The sequence below is a fragment of the Scardinius erythrophthalmus genome, assembly GCF_964197995.2.
Source record: "Scardinius erythrophthalmus genome assembly, chromosome: 1".
Classification (NCBI taxonomy): domain Eukaryota; kingdom Metazoa; phylum Chordata; class Actinopteri; order Cypriniformes; family Leuciscidae; genus Scardinius; species Scardinius erythrophthalmus.
Window position 1 is genome coordinate 18,626,080 of NC_138221.1, and position 27,134 is coordinate 18,653,213.

General features: G+C 38.0%; 1 protein-coding gene across 3 annotated transcripts; it reads right to left on the reverse strand.

Moving 5' to 3' along the window:
- Nucleotides 1-5,929: 5,929 nt before the first annotated feature.
- Nucleotides 5,930-25,945, reverse strand: LOC308699855 (pregnancy zone protein-like). Of its 3 annotated transcripts, XM_081380969.1 has the most exons (35): nucleotides 25,837-25,913; nucleotides 24,856-25,025; nucleotides 18,178-18,361; nucleotides 17,949-18,105; nucleotides 17,783-17,835; nucleotides 17,628-17,648; nucleotides 17,374-17,539; nucleotides 17,214-17,298; nucleotides 17,028-17,142; nucleotides 16,836-16,956; nucleotides 16,620-16,729; nucleotides 16,375-16,545; nucleotides 16,052-16,276; nucleotides 14,688-14,900; nucleotides 14,460-14,609; nucleotides 14,094-14,243; nucleotides 13,930-14,005; nucleotides 9,633-9,738; nucleotides 9,327-9,552; nucleotides 9,123-9,246; nucleotides 8,931-9,052; nucleotides 8,801-8,852; nucleotides 8,623-8,706; nucleotides 8,358-8,534; nucleotides 8,172-8,247; nucleotides 7,929-8,085; nucleotides 7,777-7,851; nucleotides 7,390-7,552; nucleotides 7,128-7,312; nucleotides 6,835-7,056; nucleotides 6,633-6,754; nucleotides 6,445-6,526; nucleotides 6,286-6,369; nucleotides 6,105-6,210; nucleotides 5,930-6,026 (listed from the first exon to the last, which is right to left on the reverse strand). In XM_081380969.1, exons 3-35 carry the CDS (start codon nucleotides 18,352-18,354, stop codon nucleotides 5,986-5,988), a joined length of 4,194 nt encoding a protein of 1,397 aa, XP_081237095.1. In that variant the 5' UTR covers nucleotides 18,355-18,361; nucleotides 24,856-25,025; nucleotides 25,837-25,913; the 3' UTR covers nucleotides 5,930-5,985. The 3 variants fall into 3 exon arrangements, with proteins under 3 accessions (XP_081237095.1, XP_081237094.1, XP_081237093.1); XM_081380968.1 differs by having other exon boundaries at nucleotides 24,856-25,945; XM_081380967.1 differs by lacking the exons at nucleotides 24,856-25,025; nucleotides 25,837-25,913 and adding an exon at nucleotides 18,919-19,125.
- Nucleotides 25,946-27,134: the final 1,189 nt, after the last annotated feature.

The window sequence follows — 27,134 nt, forward strand, 5'->3', positions numbered from 1 at the left end:
GATTATTGTAATGCTCTACTGGGTGGTTGCCCAAAAAAATTACAGCTAGTTCAAAACGCAGCAGCTCGAGTTCTTACCAGAACCAGCAAGTATGACCATATTAGCCCAGTTCTGTCAACACTGCATTGGCTCCCTATTAAACATTGTATAAATTTTAAAATATTGCTGATTACTTACAAAGCACTAAATGGTTTAGCTCCGCTGTACTTGAGCGAGCTCTTAGCGCATTATACTCCTTCACGTCTATTGCGATCTCAAAATTCCGGCCAGTTGATAATACCTAGAATATCAAAATCGACTGCTGGCGGTAGATCCTTCTCCTATTTAGCACCAAAACTTTGGAACCTAACATTGTCCACTTAAAAGAAGTAAAAACTTTAGACCTACACTTCTGATCAACAGTTTTAGATCTGTAAGATAATTTTATAGAAGTCTCTTCTGTTCATGATGTATTTGATCCAAAATACAGCAGTGATAATGTGAAATATTTGTACAATTTAAAATAAACGTTTTCTATTTAAATATGTTAAAGTGTCATTTCTTCCTTTGATCAAAGCTGAATTTTCAACATCATTACTCCAGTCTTCAGTGTCACATGATCCTTCAGAAATCAGTATGATGATTTGATGCTCAATAAACATTTATGATTATTATCAATGTGGAAAACAGTTGTGCATGTTTTGTTTTCTGGATTTTTTGATGAAAGGAAAGTTGCAAGAACCATATTGCGAAATGTCCAATATTTCGGAAACATGGCTGCAAAAATGGTTAACTTGATATAAATGTAAAATAAAACAGCTATAATATTTATACATTATATTATTTTGACATTTTGAAAGTTTCTCAAACCTCCCTTTACTGACCACTTGTTGAAAACGAAAAAATAATAACAATAATAATACAATTTTGTTCCCATTTAAAAAAAAAGTGATGAAGTGCTTGAATGTTTCTAACATGAATGTGCTTCATCATCATGAATGAATGAAGAATAAACACCAACCTCTTTGTTCTTCAGGATCTTCAGTGTGTTTCATTCTGCAGGGTTCTGGATCACTCATGTTCTCACTGTCCTCTTTAATAAACTCAGTCTTTGCAGATTTCAGCTCTTCCTGATGCTCTGATGCTCGTCTTCACTTGTATCTAATGGGAATTTACAACATTTATTGGAGAATTGCAGTGGGAGGAGCTTCACTGATGATGTGATTGCTGTGGGAGGAGTTTCACTGGTGATGAAATTGATGTGGGAGGAGCTTCACTGACCATGTGACTGCTGTGGGAGGAGCTTAAGTAATTATGTAACTGTAGTGCGAGGAGCCTCACTGATGATGAATTGCAGTGGGAGGAAATAAAAATCTGCCTAAATAAAAAAAATGCATCACTTACTGAGTTAGTAAAGTAAATTTCTTACATTAATTTTGCATCTCTATTTTTGATGTTTATTTTAATTTAGACAAATCTGATATTATTTTAATCTCCTGCACGATTTGGGGAAAATGTCATATTGCGATAATAGAGGTCACCATTGCGACTGCGATATGCGATATAATAAACAAATGGTTTCATGAGTCAACTTGCTTGGTTCTCAAGGAAAACAAATGCACACACAGATTAGTGATAATCTGCCTAAAGAAAAAAAGTTCTTTAGTCAAGAGCAGTGAGTGTTTTTCTCTGTTCCCTTTGTTCTTTGACTAACTTTAGCGACAGATATTATTAGTGGCTAGTGTGTACTGTCCCTTTAAGACCAGCCGCTGCTGTCAAAGATGCGGATCTCACACGCGCCTCATTCTCTCACTAGTCACAACTCTTCACGTTCATCATAAGACTATGTTATGAAGATACTCGATAAAAATACATTTTGGCATAATTGTGTGTGTTATTGTTCGTTCAAGCTTGAAAGAGAACTGTATTCTGGCATGCTGTTTTGTGCGCACGCACGATATAGGCTAGTCTTTCTGTGTGTCACAGTCAGGACATTCACAGGCAGCGCGTTCATTTTGACATGTATGTGTGTGTTGTTCGTTCTTCCGCGAAAGAGAACTTGATATTGGCGCACAGTCTGTACGATACTGGCGTGTGTCTATCTGTGGGTTGTGTGTGTGTGTGTGTGTGTGTGTGTGTGTCAATGTTCAGAAATTGTTATTTATTATTATGTTTTGAACTATGTTGTATAGCTGTGTGTTCATTGTTTAATTATTAAAAATTTGCATTATTTTATACAAAAAAAGATAGGCTAATAATTGTATTTTATTGAGAAAACATTTTAGTTTGTCTATTTATATATATTTTATATATAAGATCAGATAGCATTTTAATCTGTCATATGGTCAAGTTACAATGTACTTCACCTATGGGGCATGTTGTTACATTTCACTTCCATTCTATTCGGGGTATATCAAGAAATAAATATACACTGTCTTGCGGAGTTTAGCTCCATCTCTAATAAAACACACCTGAATAAGCTAATCAATATCTTAAGGATTACTAAAGGTATGTTTAAACGACAACGGCTGAATCCAAAATCGCCCGATAATATACCCTCAAATAGGGCAGTATTTAGCCTCCAATTGTCCTGTTTTCTATCACCGTTTGACATTTTTCCTATCATACGCTGAAACGACTGTTTATATAGACCTACAACACTCAGTGTTTCAGTGACTGCCCAAAGTGTGTGAATAGAAGGCTCACGATTAGTTGTCATTTGCTAATGTAACCCATCTTGGTTCGTGTGTTCTTTCATTTCAATAATGACCATGTGAAAGCAATTTTGCTGAGCCCATTCACTTTAGTGTTTACTGCAACTGAGGAAATCTAGAAAAGACACAAAGAGCACCAAACAGACAATAAATATTGCTGGTCCGGCAATAAAACATCCTTCTCAACAGCTTGTGTGAACTGAGAAGATGGCTGATTCAACCCATTGTACACTCTTCTTGCCTGTAGGTGTCTCCCTTTTTCCAAGATGCATTATTTAAATAACCAATGAATGATTGATTTAACAAGAACAAATATTTTATAACTAAAACAAGCATTTTGACACTATTCACACTTAGTTTCTGTTTTTCCTTTCTTTACTCTGTAACATTCTACCACCACGTCACACTGGGCAAGTTTGGCACTGCAATGTGGAGTTAACACAATAAAATCAAAGCTAATCCTGCTCCAGAACAGGGATTCAAAGCCCGGGTGAAAAGTAGTGTGATTGAACCCCGTTTTTAAATTACAAGAGTGAAATGCTTTACCCAGGCTTAAAAGCTGTGTTAAAGGGGTCATGAACTGGACTATTATATTATTTTAAAATGTTAGTATTATTTTTACATACATTATCATATTTTAGAAATAAAAGGCATTTTTCCTCTCCTGATTTTAGCCTCTGATTTGAACACTGTTTGAAGGGGTGTGTCTGCTGTGAAACATGTAAACGCTCACTGCTGTCATTTGCTGACATGTTTGTTGGCAAGTGTCCAGTTAAACTCTGATGTGTGATTGCCAGCTTGAGCGATTGGAAAGGGAGCATTCTTTGATTACTTTCTGTATACATTTAATCAGTTTAAGATTAAATTCACCTCAGTGAAACAATGGAAAGTAGATATTTTAGTCACTGGCTTGATATACAGATGCATAAACAGTCTTGAACAATGAGAAAGATTGTCTGAACTTGATTACACATCAGAAATCACTGATCAGAGATTGGAATAAATATGATTACTTCCATGTTTGTGGTTTTGCTGGCAGATCCATATCGTAAAAGTCTGTTTGCAAAGCCTGTGTAGAAACTATGAATGAATTACCAAATAATCCAGTGAAATGTACCGAATACTAACAATGCACTGCTGAGACGTTCTCTTAGGGACTGTTCGTTATTTATTTAAGGGGCCACCGGAGGAGTTTTGAGATCTGTTGTCAAAAAAGTCATGACCCTCCCTTCGCCAGCAATAAATTTTTCTATGACCCTCCAAAATGATTGTGAAAAAAGGCATGACCCTCCCCGATAATTTATTGATTAGCCTACTTCTGTACTGGTTTGCGCTTGGCAAAGATGTTCAGATAGCCATTCTTTGTTTGTTTTTTAAACCATAAACTCTTGCTTTCTCATCTTACTAGGGCTGTAAGATTTGAAAAAAAAAATCATGTTTTCGGTGCTGATGCGGTGTGACTCGTTCAACATGTGGGTGGCGCTGCCATGGCATCTAAAAGCTGTCACAAAGAACCAGCAAAAGTAATGATTATTAATATGTCAAATATAGCAAGGAGACATTTTAATTATTAATAAACAAGTGTTTTCTGTGTCGACTGCAAAGATGAAGTTGACAATGCGTCACGATCTTCTCAGAACGCGCCAGAAAGAAATGCACATTTCATAAGCAGAAAGCAGTCTGTTTTCCTTCGTTTTAAATTGTTCTGTTTAAAAGTAGACATTTCAAGCTTTCTATACATTTCTCAGGTCTGTGAGGCAAGTAGCATAGCCTACCTTACGCTGAGTTTCGGTTCATTTATGAGACAAGAGTCCAGTTCACTCGCCCGCGCCTCCGTGTCATGATTATCTATTTTCTACTATACTTATTTATTAAATCCAGATGAAACATTGATTAAAATTAAGATACAATTAGTAAAAAAATAAAGATACAATTAGTAAAAAAATAAAAATTCACTTTAAAGAAAGGCTTTGTGCTTTCGGTTTGAGGTCTCTGTGAAATTTTTAATGTCGCTTTCAGAGCAGTCATGTCCGTAATGGAGAACTGTCACGCCCGTAACATTGTGTTTTTTTTTGTTTTCACATAAATGCGAACACGAAAAACAAAATAAAAATAATATTTTATGTTCTGTGGAGGCCGATCTTTATTCATCCGGTGGGTATATATCTTTTGGTTTGCAGTGTAATTCATAGAATTACTAAAAAATATTTTGCCACCTAAAAGTTAAAGATTTTGTGTCACGTCACATGTGTATTTCCCTCATATTAAATAAAATGCATGTGTAGACTGATATTTTTCTAATGTCTTGACTCCTTTCAGACGTTTCAAAATATTGGTATTAAATGCATTTTCTGAGAATTTATTTTTCAAGTTTTGACTGCAAATGTCACGTCCAGAATCGCCCAATTTTAACGAATCTATCCTCAACTAGTTTTTGTGGTGTAGGTCTATGTATTTTATTATGTTAACTTAAATAATACTAATATAAAGGTGGTAGCCCTACATCTTACACATCGTGGAAACAATAAGAATGGAAACTAAAATATGGTAGTATCGCGCTACAGCGCACATTCTATCGGCTGCAGTTCTGGTGCCTCAGTCCCAAAACTGTAAAACTCGACGTACGTTCACATCACATGTTAATGCAGCGGTAGAGTTACACTCACAGGACACTGTGCACTTATTCGCAATCACAAAAGTTCATTATTTTGCTCGTGCTTTAAAGCTTTGCCAGGTAAACATTTCTTTGGCATTCTGTTCTGACATGATGCACTTTTTCTAAGCGCGAACTGAAGCGCGCGCACTGTCAAACAGCGCCAAACTGGATTCCTCCGGTGGCCCCTTCCATAAATACCGAACGGTCCCTTAGTAAAAAAAAAAAAAAAAAAAAAACACACACCTTCCTAGCATTAGGATCATTTGGAAGGTAATGGCTTTGATCCTGTGTCGATCTTTTCACATCTATTCACTAACACTCCAGTGGGCGGGGCCAAAGATGGTGATGTAGACAGACGTTGATGATATTCTGCAAAGGCAGTCAACAACTGCCCTGTGAGGTCACAAGTTTCCACTTGAGAACCTGTCGTTTTCTGGCCTTGGTTTCAATAAAGTGGGTTTTTGGAATAAGAAAGTTTTGAAACTCACAGGGTACTTTTATAGTGTAATGAACTCTTAACTGTTGAAAGATCAAGGAAAATGCAGTGCAAAAGTGCAGTACGAACAAGAGGCAATAGAACTGGTTGTATAGTGGTTTTATTCAAGTCACATGTCCTACAGCCAGTACTGAATCAAATCATGGACAGGGAGATGTGTAGGACGTCTCAAACGAATCACCTGAAATGGGAACAAAACGACCTGGATCATTTAACAGTAATTCAGCCACAGCAAAGCATGATTAGGATGAAAGCATACTTGTCTGATAGTAGTCATAAACATTGATGACTGCTGGCTTGAGATTTTCCACTGCAAGAACCTGATTCAGCTGCAGAGTGTAACTCATGGGGACACCTTTGGGAACCTGCAAGACAGAAAGGATGAACAGCAGCACATGGGAAAATGGCAGCTAATGAATATACCCAGTGTACAGTCTCACCTCTTTCAGATACACTAGGACATGATCATCTTCAGCATCAACCCGCTCCACTAGTTGTGCAAACGATTGGGGTGAAGAACCAAGCTGAGGGGAAGAGACCATTTACACAATTACAATTGAAGGAGCTTCAAGCATCTTGGGACTTTCTTAAATACAAACCAGTGACGTATCTGCCGTGAAGCCTGACAGGAGCTTAATATCCACTAGAACCATGTTAGTGCTTGATTTCACACCATTGTATCTGAATGAGGGTGAAAAAGAGGTTTAGTCAACAAGATCAAGAATACAGCTTCCCTTTTTGTAAGAGTCATAAACATCAGTTGGTTTCAGGACACAATGCTGCTTACTTAACAGTGAACTTCAACATGAGATTGGCTCCAAGCGGTTGGCAGTCTCCAGTCACCTTCGCTTCGACACTCAGCGTCATGGAGACTTTAACGGGTGTTGGGATGTTGTAGAAACATGCAACCTAAAGTACAAGTAGAAAATCAAACAAACACATTTAGATTTGGCTGTGCACAACAAATATAGATAGAGGAAGATACAGACCTGCACAGACACACAAGTGGATCCTGATGCTTTAACACTATATTTGCCTGGAACATTCTTCAGCGGCTTCTCCTGATACAGCAGCCTGTTGTCCCGATTCACTTTGAAGCTATAAGAGTCTCCTCCTACTACTGAGGACTGTACGGTAACAGTGCTGGAGCCATCCAAGCTGAACACTTGAGCAGAATACACAGACAGAGCCTGAAGAGCCACCACTGTGTCCTAAAAACAAGCACAAGATTAAAATAAATACTCAAATGATGATTGCACTCATGTTTGGTAGTCAGAGGCACCTGGGTGGAGGAAAACCCTCCATAGGGATTCTGCTGGGCCACGAGCCAGTTGACAATGCGGTTAGCATAACCCAGATCAGCCGTCGTGAGAGGCTGAACAGCGAGAACCGCTAGCAGCACGTAAGAGCTAATCTCCACCGCCAGAGTATCACCAGATGTCGTCTGAGACCAATGAACCTTAGTGCCTTAGGATGAGATGGAGGGGAGAAAGTTGATGACAAAGAACCTGACGAATCAACATCAAGAGGCTGGTAAATCTTACCTTCAGATATTGCAAGGTTGTCCAAGGCAGTTAAAAGCTGTGATCGAGTGGTGGTCTCTCTGGCCAGACTGAAGGTGTAGGCCAGCAGAGCCGTGGCATAAGTGTTCCCAACGTTCCCAACGACAGGCCTCAAGCATGACAGACCGTTGGTAATGACAGAATCCTAAAAAAAAAAAAAAAAAAAAAAACACATCAGACAGCCAGGGGTGCGTTTCCCGAAAGCATTGTTGGCCAACTATGGTTGCAAGTTCATCGCAACGTCCATTGAACTCTATTGGTAACGACGGAACTTGCGACCATAGTTGGCCAACGATGCTTTCGGGAAACGCACCCCAGAACAGTAAGTTCATCTGCAAGGAGCTCATACAACTACTGGATTGGTCTTACCATGGTGGGGACACCTAGTTCAAGCAGCGATGCAACAATGTAGGCAGTCATAGTCACACTGTCACCAACTCCACCCTTTTAAAAAAAAAAAAAAAATTTTGATTTAGAAGAACAGTCCATTGTTCCAGTGCATTAAGAAACATGTATTGCACCTTCATGTCACTATGGTACAGAGTTCCCTGCTGAATGAAACAGCCGTCTGAACCCTGCTTGCTGATCAACCAATCCTTTGCACTCTGCAGGACATGTGGATCAATGAAGACAAATTGCCTTGCTAGACCAAAAGACCTCATGACAAAGGCGGTCAACCTGGTTGTGAAAAAGGTTGACAAATTAAACTAACTGTTTGTGCCACAACAGATTATACACAACAGTAGAACAGTGAGAAAAATCACCATGTATTTGATTCATCATAACCAAATGTGCTGTATGATCCATCGTTGTGTCTGTAGTTCAGTTCTCCTTGGTATCCTGATTGGATCATACAGCACATGTAAGTGTTAGTCCAATGGGAAGAGCAGGACAAAGCTTCCTTGAAATTGAGTCTCCTACATATATAAAGTGGATTTGGTCATCCATACCAGTCTGAAGGAAGCCTGTGGCAGTCTCTCGGATGGCTGCAGTGAGTTGCCCTGTGACCTTCAGGTACAGCAGGATGTAAATATTGGGAGCAAGAATGATCATATTCTGTTCTCCACAGCCAGATGGCATCTGTAATAACCCATTTAGATTCTTCAGCGCACGACCCATTATGTCCCCTATGAGAGGTCAAGCATAAAACCCACATCAGAAACAGTTATTCTACCAAAATTCACATGCCAGTTTCTACTGAATGAAATGTAGTACCAAGGACTGAAACGGAGCATCTAGCTGATCCTTGAACCATGTTTGTTGGAAATCTCAGAGTCACGTCTTCAGAAAGATCTCTTCCTGCAGACAAGAGAAGGGATCAGCATTTTAGAGCTAGGCTAATGTTTGGCTATACAAGGAGAACGTATTTGGGAATCACTGAGTGCAAACAAACCCTTTGGACACAGTAACCAACTCTGGGTGTTTGTCCTTTCAACTCCTTCAGGCTATAAAAGCAATAACACCACATTAGTAAAGCAGCAGGAGCTCCATGATCAAACTCCAGAAGGCTAGTTAACACTCACCAGGACAAGTAGACTTCGAGTGACTACGTCGATGCGTCCTCTCGTAGGCACAGTCACGACTTCAGTGCCACATCGAGACCGGGATGCTTCAGCTACAGCACTGACAGTCACGTTGACAGTTCCTGCAGTGACAGACAGGAAGTGAGCAACACCCTTAATATACACTTAATTTAGAGATGATCCAAAACTGACCAAGAACAGAAGCTGAGAGAACCCATTTGAAGGTTCTTCTCCCATTGGCACAAATACAGGATGTATACGGATCAGTATATGGTTTAAGAGTGAAGGCCGTGGATGAAGTTGGAATTACTTTAACCTGCCAATGAAATGGAACACATGAAGCAAAGACATGACCTTCTCTAAACAGATGAATTATAAAAGAAAACCATGGCAGACCATGATGCACTTGGACAGATAGCTGAAGACTGTGGCCTTCAGCTCAAAAGACTCCCCACGGACAATGGAGTACGGCAGGGAGAGCTCCAAGAAGAAGGGCTGGAAGACCGTCAGCAGAGCAGGAGGAGCCAGACCAAAACCTTTTGAGGACAGGCAGAACACCTCAGTCTCCCATGTGGTGATTGTGTCAGGAACAGTGAGAGGAACTCGTGTGGATCCAGTGTTTCTGACAGACAGGAGAAAAATAAGGGAGCAGGAAAAAAAACTGGGCAAGTAGCTTTAGAAGGAACAAGATGCTTCACTAACCCCACACGAGCAAGCTGCCAGAGCCATGTTTCTGGAAAGTAAGTCCTGACAGTAACTTCAAAAGATGAAGGGACACGTCTAGAATTTGGTTGTGCTGCAAAGGCGACTGATACAGAACCATTCAAAATAATCAGTGAAAGAGACAAGAAATTTTACACCAAACTGTCTTTGTATCTGCAGGATAAACAGGTTCATACTGTAACTGCCCCTTATTGCATTTATGGAAATTAAAACACCCAACACCACACAATTTGTTGATCCACAAGGAGTACCCTTACGAAAAAGTTTAATAAAGTGTGCTATTATTATTATTATTATTATTATTATTATTATTATTATTATTATTATTATTATTATTATTATTATTATTATTATTATTATTATTATTATTATTATTATTTTTTTTTTTTTTTTTTTTTTTTTTTTTTTTTTTCCAGTTTACTTGCATGTATGGACTTCTCAGAAATACACTTCAAATTGCACTTAAGTATACTTGACTAATACTGACAGAAAAGTCCAAGTATATTTGGCCTATACTTGAGCGGGATCTACTTAACCCTCTGATGGTCCTCGGTCATTTCTGACCGAATAATTTTCTGTTTTGAAATTTTAAAAATCACAGCTTCATCGGAAGGTTATGAAACTTGGTGACTTTTCTGGCATTAGGTATGTGAATACAAAAAAAATTGAGGTCATGATCCGAGCATGCTAAGTGGTCGTAAACAAAAAGAGTCACACTCGTGGTCTTCGGTCAAAAATGACCGACCCATAGGAAATGAATGGGAAATTTACAAAAACACAAATTCTCTGAATTTTTGTCTGTACAATCTACAAATCGGACACGATTCTAAAAAAAAAAAAAAGTACACCGCAGTAAAGGGGTGACACTCTACAACATCAAGAGTGCAAAAAATTCACACCCACACACACATACAAACACACGTTTATACACATACACACCAATAAATTCAGATTACAAAAATCTGTTTTGAATTTTTAAAAAAATCACAGCTTCATCAGAATGTTACGAAACTTGGTGACTTTTCTGGCATTAGGTATGTGAACACACAAAAAAATTGAGTTCATGATCCGAGCATGCTAAGTGGTCGTAAAAAAATTAGTTATGATTTTGGTCTTCGGTCAAAATTACCCCCATAGGAAATGAATGGGAAATTGACAAAAACACAAATTCTCTACAAATCAGCCACGATGCAGAAAAAAATGCTCAGCAATGAAGGGGTGAAGCTCTAAAACATCAAGAGTGAAAAACATAACATAATTAATAATTATAATTAATATATGTATATATAATTAATATAATAATTATTAAAATTATTAAAATAATAATTAATAAAATGTTATAAACCTTGGCAAAAAGTATTAGAGAATTTCTAATAAAATGTTATAAACCTTGGCAAAAAGTATTATTTGAGAATTTCTAAAAAAATATTCAATCCACATCTTAAAAGTATTTTGGTCCAAAAACAACTAGAATTCACAAACATCTCCATTTAGAGCTATTACAGGCATCTAGTGGTAAACCCATGCAATAACATGTTTTATTTAATTTTATGATTAATGAATTGATGAATTTTTTTTTAATTTTTTTTTTTCTGAAAGCCTAGTCTCTATTTTACCCGAAAATAATGCATAGAATTTTTTTTTTTTAAATCAAAAAAAAAAAAAACATTTTCAATGGCAAAAAATGGACTATAAATATTGCATAAATATTAATAAGTTCAATCAAATTGTCTCAATTCTAAATTAAAAAGAATAAATATTATAGAACAAAAATAAATTGCATTGGTTTTTACTGGGATGGAGGAAGTTTCATTTTTAGGTGTCCGGTCATTTATGACCGGGAAGGCCCCCAGTGTGACTGCTAAACGAAGACCATCAGAGGGTTAAAGTATAATTAAGAATTCCAAGTATTCCAAGCTTGTACTAGTATTTAATAAGGTACTCAATCAAAATGGTAAACACTTTAAAACATTACACTGTCTTATAAACTAGCAGGTTCATGTTTATACAGTATCAAGCTTTCGGGTGGAATAGCTTAGAGTAAAAAAAAATATGGAACTGAACCTGATCTTGTACACGGTGATGAACTTATTTTTTGTAAGGGTTAAGTTCTCTATTAGTATACTGATTTTCAACTAAAAATAAGCATACTTTCAGTAACATTTTATATACACTCCTCACATAAACTTAATTACATGTGTACTTTTATACTGCGAGAAAAGTATTTGGCCTGTACTTGTACTCAAAACAACTAGAATACTTAATACTTTTGTATATCTCAATCAAAAGATTAACTCTTGAAACTCTTGATCAAGTAGCCTATTATATACTCTTTCATAAGACCGTATATGGAAGAACTATGTTATTTACATCGTTTGAAAATATTGATTAAAATAGATATAAAACATGCTTTTAAATCTGTGTATCTGATTTTTTTTTCTGTGTAGCTGAACTCCAGCTATCCATGTTTTCACTGTTATACGGTAGGGGGCACTATGACACATCTAGTACAGAATCTCCGGATCCAAACATAGATGCTGAAACAAGTGAAAGATTGCTCACAAATGTAAGATAATGTGATCAAACATTAAACGGTGTGTAAATTTAAAACGGCTTAATATTACCAAATGAAGTGTAGCCCATGGAGATAGATGCTGAAACAAGTGAAAGATTGCTCACAAATGTAAGATAATGTGATCAAACATTAAACGGTGTGTAAATTTAAACGGCTTAATATTACCAAATGAAGTGTAGCCCATGGAGAAAGCAACTGAAGCGTTTGGGGTGTTGGACTCCAACTGTGTTTTGATCATCATTCTGAACCTGATTAAAGGGAAAGTTCACCCAAAAATGACTCCCCCTCAAGTTGTTTCAAACCTGTATGAATTTCTTTTTTCTGCTAAAAACAAACGATATTGAAAAGTGTCGGTAACCAAACAGTTGGACCCCATTGACTTCCATAGTATCTTTTTTAACTACTATGAAAGTCAACGGGGTCCATAAACTGTTTGGTTACCGACGTTTCAAAATATCTTTTGTTTTTAGCAGAAAAAAGAAATGCATACAGGTTTAACAACTTGAGGGTGAGTAAACGACAATTTTCATTTTTGGGCGAACTATCCCTTTAAGGCGTAGTCTTTAGCAAAAATGAGATTCTCAACTGTTTAAAATTGTGCCTTTATCAAACTTACCAACATTCAAGTGTTGAATAAAAAGATGCATGAAGCTAATAAAATGTTTATAAAAATTAAGTACAGTTAAAGGTATTTTGAGTAAAAAAAAAAAATATTTGAACAATGGTATAGGCCTACTGAAAGTGCAAAAACGATAAATAAATAGTAAACCAAGTATCATTTTAAGTTCACTTTAAGAAAACTTTTCCGCTCACACTGCCATGGTAACCAGAGCCGTCTGATAGTAACAAAAGTGACTGACGTGGACAACTGTAGTTCGCAATGTCTATTTGCACGCAGTTGCTGTTGTGGTTTCATTCAAACATTATGGACCATGGCAAGCAGACTTTGGATAAAATAACTAAAGCAAGATATATCAGCGCAGTGTTTAAGATGCCGAGAGCTCGCATAGACATTATATAAACGAGAGCTCCACGTCCGGGACTCCGACCGCTCCTACATGTACTTTAAACAGGTGAGCACATTTACATAAAACTAATCAAGTGTTATATAGTTCAACAATGATAAAATGTTAGAATATGATCTGTATGTTATTCTGTTGATCTAGCTTACTGCTAGTCTCATACAGACAAACTAACATACATTTCAACACTCAAATGCAGTTTAGTGTGATAGTGTAATGTTAGACCAAGTGAAACAGCGCTGCATTACCTCACAAGTTTAATTTGCCTAATAAACTGACCTGCGAGTTGTAATTCTGCACTCGCATGTAGTTCGGTAGAACGAAATGTCCATATTCCTCTATCCGCGGGACTCACATCACGTGTGGAGTTGATAGCTTACTCTTAGCAATCCCGAACTGCTTTAGATCAGTCATAATAAAAGTATTGATTATTCAGATTATCCATAAACATTAGATCGGTTGGCTTGACGTTGACAAAACGATCTTTAATTCTTTGCAAATATTATGTCAAACTACGCCTTTGCTAATGTAAAGAGGTTAGCAACCCCTAGTGGCAAAAAAAGTCCATACTGTACGTTTTAAGTATACTTTTCATAAGGGTAACCTCACATAACTAAATGCAAGTTCACCAAGTCATGCAGAATTTCAGTGAAAGAATGGCTTCTCTGCATAGACCTACCATCTGGGAATCTGGGATACAGCGGGCACGGAGGGGCTTGTACAGCGAGATTTGTTACGATCTTCATTCCCAGGCTCTGTCAGAGAGACAAGTCAAAACACAAGACAGATTTAAAGTCAATGACTCAGTTTGTGAACATGTAGTCACAAAATACGGTTTTCTACCTTGAAGGTTGTGTAGGCTTGATTTGTAGGAGCAGGGTAGGCACGATCTGCTTCAAAAGCTAGAAGTGGTCGAAAACCTAGACACTCTGGTTCATCCTGAACGCTGTTTGGGTAACCTGATAGCGATCGCACCGGGAGCAAGTCAAACACCTTGAAACCATGAAAAAAAGGTCACTTTTTGAAAAGTGTTTTACAAATTCATTACTGTTTGGAATGTTATGTCACAGAATACATAAGTGTTAAGATGTACACTAAACCTACTATCATAATAGGTTTGTTCAATTTCTCTCAGCATTACGCATTCTAAAGCTGAACCTGAATGTCAGTCAAGAACAACAACAATTTAAATCAACTGCACACGGATACCATTTTAGCACTCAGACGTCTTCCTGGCTCCAAGATCCAGACGCTCTGATCTACAGCACTGATGCCACACAGAGATCCTGCTTGAGCAGAGACAGTCAGAACATTTTCCTCAGCAGGAACGGCCGTAGCTGGAGAGAACTGTAGAGACACCTGGAACAAGGACCCACACGCTGTAGGACATGTCATTATACCCCACTTGAAGGCAAAAGATGCTAGTGCACATCATACTTTGTTTTGGAAACATGTTTCTGTGTCAAACGATGCACTGCCAACAACAACATTCTCACTGGGCAGAACACAGTAGACCAGAATCTGTACAACTGGAGCCATATCGACACGGACAGACAGCTGGAACGACACAGAGCCGCTCGTGACTGTATTAGAAGCCCTCGCTGTGACCGTCTGAAATCCATGGAGGACGATCAATCCTCTGGACAAGACCTGACAAAAACAAGACAAGTGGGTGCATAAAACAGGCGAGAGCAATATATATATTAGGGCTGGGAATCGATTAAAAAAAACTAACTAATTAATTGCACAATTTGCTGCAATTAATTGCATTTCCTCCAAGCTTGCAATCATCAATAATTAAACTTAGAATCACCTGAAAGAAAGGAACAGAAAATAGCCCTATATTAAAATAATATTAAACATCAATATATCAATGTATTATTCTTTTTCAATAATCAATCAACAATCAATTTAAGATTTTTTTTTTTCAATTTTTTTAACTAATTATAAAAATGAACTATAGTCCTAAAAAAGCTATTATTACCAGAGCATGTATGATTATCATTTACTCTCCCTCAAGTTGTTCCAAACCTTTATATCTTTCTTTCTTCTGCTGAACACAAAAGAAGATATTTTGAAAAAAGTCGGTAACCAAACGACTGATGGACCCCATTGATTCCATAGTAGGAAAAAAAAATACTATGGAAGTCAATGGGGACCAGCAACTGTTTAATTACCAACCTTCTTTAAAATATCTTGTTTTGTGTTTAGCAGAAGAAAGGAAATCATACCGGTTTGGAACAACTTGAGGGAGAGTAAATGACAGAATTTTCATTTTTGGGTGAACTATTCCTTTAACATTGTTGCTGCCCAGCAATATCCTACTATACCAGCTCAGCAAACAGAAATCTAAAGAGAAATTTCACCTTATTTGAGCGGACTTTACTTTTCCAGTGCTCGGTACATGATTGAAGCGTTTGGGCCGTGAACGACAGAGCAGAACGCGCAGCGCAAACACGGAGTCGAACATTGAGCAGAGAGCGCAGCCGCCTACACCTATGGCCGACACACACACACACACACACGGAACGGAGAGTGCGGCGGCGCACACGGAGCGGAAAAGACCCACTCATGAAAGCTGCGCGAGAATGAAACCCGATGCACATATTTTCGGCTTTTCAATAGCAGCCGCAACAGGAAATCATTAAAACGAGGCAAAAAAAAAAAGTGCTGCGTTAAATGCGTTTTTTTTTTACGCGTTAAACATTTCAAATTAATCGCACAGATTAACGCGTTAATTCCCCCAGCCCTAATATATATATATATATATATATATAAAAAAAACACTGATATCCACTCACCATATAGACAATGTCAACGCTGTAGTCTCCAGCCTCTCCAACAAAAGAATACTTCACAGTCACTGGAAACACAGCACCACATTTGAGTGGCTGCTCGAGCTTCACTATAGTCAGTTCACTAGATGGAGTGTCAGGAGAATCAGGTTGGAGAAGCTTAACAACCCTGGTATCTGTGGTGAAGTGTGGCGTTTTGTAACCAGAAACAACCTCTGGAGTCACACTTGCCTGGGGAACAACGAATGGAATGGGTTTCTTGCGAGAGAAATTGAGATCTACATTTGAGATCCGAGTCTACATTTCACAAAACACAGAGCAAATCGTACCACCAGATTCAGAGCAGCTTTAGGAAGACTAGCAGTGCTGAGGGAGAATGAGGCCAGTCCTTTCTGGTTAGTGGTCAGTTTCAGCAGCAGTTTGTTGGGCCAGCGGTTACCATCCAGGAGATAAACCACTTTGTTTGCGACTGGAGTCCCATCAAAATGAGACACTGAGATCTTTTGGGAACGATCAAGGTTAGGAAAGGTAACCAATGTGAAAGCTTCTGCAACAAGGAATTAATTTTACTTGCCTTCCCATTGATCATTGATCCATGCTCAAGATATTCTGGGATGTCCAAAAACATAACTCTGCCAACTTCAAACGTAATGGACACTGTTGCAGATTTTGACATCAATACATCTGGGGGAGGGATGGATGGGTGTTGATAGATGAAAAAAAAAAGAAAAAAAAGTGAACAAACTTTAAAGCAAGTAGCTACCATTGGTTCGGATTAGCCATAGCTCACCTGTTCCCACCTCAGTGACATTCACATTTACAAGAAAAGTGTCTGGCATATCATTTTCAAATTCCGTGTTGAAAAACACTGATGTATCGACGATAAGGGAGGCACAGCCGGTTTCATTCATCTGGTAGCAGAACAAAGTCACATTAAAGTCAAGCAGAAGTAAAACCCTCCACTGTAAGTCAGGAGTCAAACCTTTGCGGTTTTAGTCAGGCAACGACGGGTCAACTCAGGAACCACTGCAAATGGAAAGGGATCACGGCACACTTCCACCAAGGCTTGACCGGGTACAGGTTGGCCATATGTGTATCTGAGAAACATCACAAGGAACAAAATTAAGAACGGACCAACCACAAGACAATATCTGTACTTTTCACTCACTTAGCACAAGCCTCAACTTTCAGTCCCACATCTGCAACGCTATACGTCTCTGGTGCGTTTATGGTCACATTAAACTTGGGCAAAACTAAGCCAGAAATAAAAACGCTGTAAGACCTCAGATCTGTCATTGAACTGTTGCACATCATTCACAATAACTTACCATATTTTTTCACTTCAAAAACATGGGAGATCATTTGGTCACCAATATAAGCCTTTAGTGTGTACATCCCAATTGGAGCCTCTGGGTTTAACTTGTGAGAAAGCTGCAAGATCCAACCCGTTGAGGAAACGTTTGTCCACTGACCAATGCGGTTATTATTGAAGTCCTATTGAAACAATGAATGGCTCAGAAAAACAGCAAACAGAAAGTGTCAGTGGCTCCATTCAAAGACTTGGACAAGAACAAATTCTCACCTCCACCACCACCAGATTGTACTGAAAGACAAAGACAGGAATATTAAGCATTTAAAAGACACTATTGCAGCAGTCATTGAAGAGAACTGCAAAAAAACTATGCACGCAAAAATAACCTGCAATAAATTTGCAATTTGTTCATGGCCAGAACTTACCATCTGATTAAGTGGCACAAATTTGGCATCCATGGTGACAACTCTGAAATTCACTGCAAAGACAGATAAACTCAAATTATTTTCATAATGCAAAGACAATCAGAACTTGTAGCGTATTGGACTATCTACAACTCTAATATTAAACCAAGGGACATTCACAGCTCACCTGTTTGTCCTGGATTGTAGATGGGTTTGTCTGTTTGGATGAAGGTCAAAGGCAGGTAACGTCTGAACATGACTTTCCTCTCTTGAGTCGCTCTGAAAACCCTCCCTTGGACTTCTACCTTCAGCATCTGCACAGATTCTCCATCTACTCGAGGAGCCTGTAGAGAAACCCAGTTAACTCAAACCAGACAAAAATAAATAAATAAAAATCATGTCTCATGACAACAGACCTGGAAACTAAAGCATTGGTGGAATGGCTTTGAAGAAACCTGCTGCACAAGTGGAGTCATCCCATTTTCCTCATCAAGCAGAGAAACAGTCATTGTGAGTCTCTCTTGGGGTTTCAGAAGACTTGCACACAATTTGGCATTAGATCCAGTTTCAATCACTGCAGGGAACGTCACCATGAATAACCTGTGAAAACAGCATTAAGTTTAGGTTCAGGAACCAAAGGGAATCAGGTCAGAGCATTTGCATGTTGGCTGAATGTTCACAGAAAGTGGATGCCACAGGGTTGCCAGGTCTGTGCATCAAAATAAGCCAAAGTGGTGATCTCCATCGGCTAGTGGGTTGAAGTAGCCTATGTGAAAAAATAAAGTAAATAAAGTGGAAAGCCTGATTTAGCAGCACTGTGCCATCATCACAAAAAAAAACAAAAAAAAAAAACAAAACAAAACAAAAAAACCACAATACAGCCCTTTTTGTTCAGAAATATTTGAGGAACAATAACTCCAATAGCACAAACTCCGTCCAACAGTGACTCAAACACACACACAAAAAAAAACCAAGTGTTAAATAATAATTTGGTGGGTCCCATTCATCCCTTGACCACTAGATGGGAAAAAGTACAACATGATTAATGAACTTAAACAGTTAATGCTTCGGTGCTTCATTTTGCCATCTTTACGACTGCATCATTCAGCACAGATTAGACATTAGGCCACTTTTCTCTTCAAAGCCCATGTACTTACGGCCTTTTCTGTCCATTAACAGCAAAAAGGAAAAGGGCTAAAATGAGCCCTTTCCAAACACAAATCTCCCTCACAGCCATGAAGAGCAATCATCCAAGACTAGACAGAAATCAAGAGTCTCTTTCAGAAACCCTGCAGCACTTCTGTTAAGATCCACAGGGCTCTACAGCTTAACTCTAAATCAGCTGCACTGATGCCAGCGTTATTTAAACGCTCTTAATAATTCAGAACAGCTTGATTTAGCACTCACAGGCAATCTGGACATCTTTAGGGCGGAGCCCCGGTAATTAATCACAGGTTTGCCAACATAGACATCTCTATATAATATCTATGGTTGGTTGCCAATGTTTGTCTATGCTTGTTTGTTTGAAATGCACCGGCTGCAGTGAGAGGAGGAGTGAGAATAGCACAGGCAAGCCAGACAGTTCTCTCTTCTCGCAGTGGATCTGACACCAGCAAGATCAAAGATGGATATTGTGGGATTCACGCTCATGCACAGTGTTGCAAATAAACTGGATCTAATGTAAAGGACAAGTTCGGTATGTTACACTTAAAGCCCTGTTTACAAATAGTTTCTGATGAAATAGAATGGTTAAGATTAAAATTTGGACACATGCTGCTGTCCCTTGAATTTGAGGTTTCTTTCGCTTCTCCCCCCCCCCCCCCCCCCCCCCATTGTTTATTTTTTTGACAGTCATAACTTCTACATGAAACAAACTCTTGTATACCTTTTTTTTTTTTCAAATAAAATTGGTGAATGAAAATCATTCATTCCACGGGCTACATTAAAGTACTTTTTCCAACTATTAACAACATACGTTAAACATATCAAAATCAACAAACATTTACAGTACATAAAATAAGAAAAAAAATGATGTAGACTTTTATTGAGCTGAGTAGGGAGACCCTGGTGGTGCCGCTGGACTGGGATGGGCTGCCCCTGGTAAGGCCTCTCTGCTGGTGGGACATCATATGGGATGGTCTCCAGAGTGTTTGAGTGCATATTTCCACTATCCGCTAAGATGTCTACCAACAGGTTTGCAGGGCTGACTCAATCGATGGCTGCCATGTCACTGAGGGTTTTTTTTCTTTTTCAAAAAGAGTAGGCCTAATTTCTGGAAAAAGTACTTTTAAAGGGGCTCTGTGTAGGTTTTTACTTAAAAAAATCTTTAAGATAGAGTTTTCATTTGTACATGTATGAGCCAACCATGATGTAATAAAAAGAATGACACCTTGACTGTCCACCACGGTTGCCTCTAACAGCCTGTAGGCTCAATTGTGTGTGGAGGAGTCGGGCCCGAAACAGCGCGAAAATTCACAAAATGTGAAGTCACGCGCGTTCTCGTCTACTTGGGCTTACATCCGTACGGCACAGCAGCCATTATTAGTAAGGAGCGGCAATCTGTAGTGTTTTCAAATAGTGTTTTCTTACCTCAAACATTATGCTGGTGAATCTCGATGAGCCGTCAGTGGTTGCTGCGGCAACCCTTGTTGATGTGGTCGTACAAGCGCGTGCGCACCGAGAACAAGCATGAGACTGGCTGCAGTTCCTCTAACGGCCACTGGTGTCAGTAACTGTTAGAAATGTCAGAAGCTACGCAATTCTCCTTTAATAACAAGTTTTAGTATCAAGAGTAAAACTAGAGGTATGTAGCCTATTCTGCAAGGGGAAAAAACTCCTTGTCAGAGTTTTTATTATAGTTTTGATTAGGGATGGGCGATATATCGCATGCGATTGTTATGCGCATCTCATCAGTAAAGCCGGTTCCTTGATTAGTAGTAAATCGCCTTCACCTGCTTTCAGATGGAGCGGTGTTAAATTAACACTCCTGGGGCTGGGAGTGTATATGAGTCCACACTCAAGAGTGTTAAAGTTAATGAGATAATTAAGTGATTAATTAAGTGACTATTGAGCATTATTGAAGACACCTGATGTTAACAAGCAGAATCACTGAAGGAGAAAATCACAAATTGTAAGTTACCATTAAGGTGATGGGTGTTTGCTTTAGTTGGGCTCTTGACCATTATATGTTTACTTTAATATTTACTGTTGTTTGTCTGCTGTTATTGATTTATAACAGTTAAATGAACAAAGTAAAATATTATCTTATAGTGTTGGTTATGTGTTGACATAATCATGCTGTGATCTGAAAAAGGAAACTTATTGAGATAGTTTGGTTTAACTTGTTAGCAGCAAATTAGTGATTCTTCAGCCTATGATTATCAGTACTTTACTTATAATTCAAAATATTTAATAAACATTGTTCTGATCAAAAGACATTTAGATAAATTCATTTAAAACACAGACATCAATAATCAGCCTGTGAATCTCAACAATGGTGACAATAATAAAGCATGTTGCAGTGGCTGCCACCAATCACAACTCATTAATGGCTCCCATCATGCATTGCGGTATGAATAAATTATGATCTGAATTGTCTATGTAATTTACTTTTCCTAATTGAATATTCTGCTCGTCACCATTGTTGAGATGCATAGACTGAATCTTGACATCTGTGTGTGCCTAAAAGAACGATTTTTAAAAAAAAACAACTTTTAAGAAATCCTTTAAATTATATAAAAAATTCTGGCCATTTATGCAGATTCTCTAACCAACAACATAAATCGAAGTCAGAATGAAAGATCTTAATGAGTTCAGTGATCAAGTTCAAATGATGAATGTTATAATGTAACCAACAGCAACAGATCACTTTTTTCTTTGTTCAACTGGCAGTTACAATTCAGATACAACAGCCAAACAAAATCTAAAGTAAACATATAATGGTCAAGAGCCCAACTAAAGCAAACACCCATCACCACAATGGTAACTTACAATTTGAGATTTTCTCCTTCAGTGATTCTGCTTGTTAACATCAGGTGTCTTCAATAATGTTCAATCATCACTAAATTAATCACTTAATTATCTCATTAACTTTAACACTCTTGAGTGTGGACTCATACACTCCCAGCAGTGTTAATTTACTGGAGTTTTTGCTGTGTACAAAGAGCCGTAGTTAACTGACAAGCTGAGCCATATCGCATTAATTATTGCTGCCAATACGTCCGCGATATTGATGTGATTTGGCTCAGCTTGTCAGTTAACTACGGCTCTTTGTAGTAAATGCCGCTCCATCTGAAAGCAGGTGAAGGTGATTTACTACTAATCAAGGAACCGGCTTTACTGATGAGATGCGCATAACAATCGCATGCGATATATCGCCCATCCCTACATGCAAGTATGTCATGTGCTTCAACAAACAAGACTTCTGTATAGGATGCACCTGTGTTTTCCCTCTAATGAGGAAGCATTAGACTACTGAGGCCCCGTTTACACGTATATGGTTATTTTGAAAAATGGAGACATTTCTCTTCGTTTGACGAGCAGAATATTCAATTAGGAAAAGTAAATTACATAGACAATTCAGATCATAATTTATTCATACCGCAATGCATGATGGGAGCCATTAATGAGTTGTGATTGGTGGCAGCCACTGCAACATGCTTTATTATTGTCACCATTGTTGAGATTCACAGGCTGATTATTGATGTCTGTGTTTTAAATGAATTTATCTAAATGTCTTTTGATCAGAACAATGTTTATTAAATATTTTGAATTATAAGTAAAGTACTGATAATCATAGGCTGAAGAATCACTAATTTGCTGCTAACAAGTTAAACCAAACTATCTCAATAAGTTTCCTTTTTCAGATCACAGCATGATTATGTCAACACATAACCAACACTATAAGATAATATTTTACTTTGTTCATTTAACTGTTATAAATCAATAACAGCAGACAAACAACAGTAAATATTAAAGTAAACATATAATGGTCTAGAGCCCAACTAAAGCAAACACCCATCACCTTAATGGTAACTTACAATTTGTGATTTTCTCCTTCAGTGATTCTGCTTGTTAACATCAGGTGTCTTCAATAATGCTCAATAGTCACTTAATTAATCACTTAATTATCTCATTAACTTTAACACTCTTGAGTGTGGACTCATATACACTCCCAGCCCCAGGAGTGTTAATTTAACACCGCTCCATCTGAAAGCAGGTGAAGGCGATTTACTACTAATCAAGGAACCGGCTTTACTGATGAGATGCGCATAACAATCGCATGCGATATATCGCCCATCCCTACTTGCATGACTTCTCTAGCACAGTTTCAAACAATGGTGCATCTACATTCTTAAAAAATGCACATTGCTTTAGTAAAATTTATTACGAATTTCCTGAATAAAGTTCTAACGTCATTTAACACATTTCTTGAAGTGCAGGAGACATGAACATGAGCAAGAAAGTTAGCCTACACTGTAAACATAGCCCATGTCTTGCATCCGTCAGTGCTTGCATGCAGAGCACATTGCTCCTTTAGTAGGAATGAAGGCCGTCGAAGATGGACAATTAAAAAAAAAAGCATTCATATTTCTGAATCTTTTTTAAATTTGAGAAATGTAACCGATTTTCCATTCAGTTTAGCTTGTTTCCACTGAAACACAATAACAAAAAACATCTTGTGTTTATTAAGAAAGTGACTAAAATGGCTATTTTGTGATATTTAAAGAGATCAAGGTCTACATAAGGTGAATCTGCAGCTTCAAAGGGATAGTTCAACCCAAAATGAAAATTCTGTCATTATTTACTCACCCTCAAGTTGTTCCAAACTGTATGAATTTCTTTCTTCTGCTGACCACAAAAGAAGATAGAGTGAAGAATGTTGGCATCCTGACAGTTGATGGTAGCCATTGACTTCCATGGTATTTATTTTCTACTATGGAAATCAATGGCCACTGTCAAATTTCTGGTTACCAACATTCTTTAAAATATCGTCTCTTGTGTTCAACAGAAGAAAGAAACTCAAGGAACAACTTGAGGGTGAGTAAATGATGACACAATTTTTATTTCGGGCTGAACCATCCCTTTAAAGAAATTTTCATTGAAAAAAACTAAGCTCTTTTATTCTACAAGATAAACTTGTTACTTGAATACTATGTAGTTTCACAGAAAATTAACTGAGATATAGTTAATGGCTATAGCTTATAGGTGTTTGTTCCTCTTCATGAAGAGTTTAGCTCCAACACCTGCCTGGAAGTTTCCATTGATCCTAATGACCTTGATTAGCTGCTTCAGGTGTGCTTAAGAGTATCGAGTTTGTACAAATTTGTATTTGTATAGTAGTCCAGGCGTTTTAAGCCAAAATGGGGGTCAACCGTGAACAAATTGCAACAGAATCAAACTCAACTGATTTTGTATCCTCAATATGTCCTGAGTAAGGAAAAAAAAGCCCCGAAGAATCCCATTAGGGGAAAGTTCAGAAAAAGACCCAAATATAGCCTATTCATACGCCTATTCATTATTTTTCTCACATGAATAGGGTAAAAAATTTAACCTTTAATAGGTAGCTTTCATTTCTCATGAAAGCTACCATGGATCGGATGCTATCACACATTTTCCAACACTAGAGATGTGTACCTTCATGAAAATCAAAAATCATATTGTGTTTAGTATATTAACATTCTTGAATGTGGCAACTGAATTGACTTGTTCTTGAGTAACCTCATGCTTTCTTTTTTTCAGATTTCAGAGAACCCAAAGGAAAAGAGGCAGTAGTCTGATGTAAGACAGATTTTTAAAAACCTGAACTGTACGTTGGACCACCTGCAGTTATGACATCAGACTTCTGAAGCCAATTTTATTTTTAAAGGTTGAAATGCTTTTGTCCTATTTCTCCCCGTTTAGTTAATTTCAGTGTTGATTCAACAGCATGCAACAGCTTCCTATAGGAAGATGCCAGAAAAGACGCATATCACATAAGAATCTCTGTGATCGATGAAAACAATACAAAAATGAGCCTGTCGCTTAATCAAACTGTATAAAGTGTGTTTGATGGTTGTGTAAATATGAGAAATACCTTAAACTGATCTCCTTACCTCTGAAGACTCGACGCTGATACTCTTCTTCTTTATAGGTTTTCACATGACGTCACGCTACTGCATGACGAGAGCGCGAAACTCAGATGGAGGGCAGGAAGTGAAATAGCTGAATCTGCCACCTGAAAAAATGTCAATGTATTGTGTAGTTTGCGGCTGCTCCAGTCACTCTAATCGAGAAAAGGGAAAGGGTTTTTATAGAGTACCTAAGAACGTCACTCATAAAGGTGAGAAATGTAAAAAGCTCACAGAACAATGCCGTAAAAAGTGGATTTTTTAACGCAAGTTACGTCTGCGGTCGGGAGGAGCAGAGTCTGTTAATGCCCGAGTCTGCAACGATCACTTCGTCGGAGGTATGTTAGCTAAACAACGTGTTTTTTGTGTCTGTGTTTATATAGCATTAGGTTGTCGTTAAATGCTCATTTACCTCGTTTACACTGTCAGTGAAATGTGATCCAATTCCGATTTTTTGCTCATATGTGACACAGATCCAATGTGTTCCATGACAGTGTAAACAGGAAAAAAACGCATGCATTTGGATATTTCGAGATCGGTTTCAGGCCTCATTCATATGTGGAAATAAATTGGATATGTGCCACGTACGACTGTCATGTAAACAGGCAGATCGCATTTTCTGAGGCATTACATTAGGCAACGTCTCCTCAGTTAAAGCCAATATTTAAACACAATATGCTCCCACCAGTCCTGAGATCTCTCTCACACACAATAACTGAAGCATATGTGCAATGATGACACTTTTCGTCCTCCTTCGCCTCATAATCATGGTGATGTTTGGCGAACTTCGCATATATCGCAGAGCATCAAGTATATTTCGCGTTCATCCATCTGTGCAAGAGAATTTAACCCTTTAAGCATGCGCGATGTTTCAGATAGTATGGCAAGTGTAAACACATGAATCGGATATGGGTCACAGTTTAAAGAATGTGTAAACGGACGGTCAAAAAAATCGGATAAATGTACATTACGGACACTCCGCAGCGGTTTCCTCCATAGACGTATTCTCCTTGTTTACTTCCTGCCCTCCATTTGAAATCGCCCCGCCTTCGTGCGTCATAATAATCACGTGACTGAAACCCAGCTATTGGCGGCTCGAATTAACTGAAAACTCATGAGGCGCGCGCAAGCGGTGACGTCATAGACAGCCAACGGTAGATCAAAGACGCCTCAAAATAATTTTCATAGCGACTAAGCACATGTAAACATAAACATAATCACACAAAAATAACAATAAGGATTACACACCGCTTCTCTGTATTCCAGTTGCTCTCTTTCTGCTGGTTGTGCGAGTAGGGTCTGCCTGCAGAGCCGGAGGCTGCATTTTCAGGACCCCACTTTTAGGACCGCATTTCTAGGACCCTAGGTTTTTAGTGACAGCGCCACCTACCGAATTAGAGGACCAGCGAAGATGGATGACAATCAGAGTGTGAGTATCAAATGCGAATAATTTTTTACAATTGCGATGCATTTAATTGAAAAGTTAACGTAGCAAACGTGATGGCGATTTGCTAAATAAATAGTCTTGAATGCATAGCCATAGTATTTAGCCTCTAATGCTTGAAAATGAATTGTTAGCACGTTCATTTAACGGAACTGTTGCGTGATAAGCCTGTGTTGACTTATTGACAGCACAATAAAACTGTAGCATGTTCGTTCTGAAAGCTTGTTAATTACTCATTGTTCTTCCATTTTAATTCAGTTAAAATAATCTTAATGTTTTCACTGTCACGTGCTCACAGTCAGCCTGTTTAACGTTACCCACAATACATGTTATGTGTAGTATGCGTCTACATGCGTCTCTTCATTTTGACATGGTTTTATAATGTGTGCTTTAAATATTATATACATATGTAAATGTGTGTGTGTATATATATATATATATATATATATATATATATATATATATATACACACACACACATATGACCATATATATATATATATATGGTCAGAAAAAAAGTCGTGTCAATGTTATTTCTATTCAGATTTCTCAATTGAGATGGGCTTTATTGACATGAGTGTTTCTAGAACCTTTGTTCCCATAACATCAAAACCTTTTTTTTTTTCAAATCTTTGAACAGTATGCAATAATAGTATTATGAACATTAATTGATATGTGTGCACTGTTTGGTAACTAAGAAAAAAAAAATTAAAGAGTAGAACATGTTCAACTAAATGTTCCTTATTTAATTCACTTCTCTTTCTCTCTCTCTCTCTTAGGAGTCAGTGATGATGTTGTCCATGAAGTTCTGTTTGTGGTC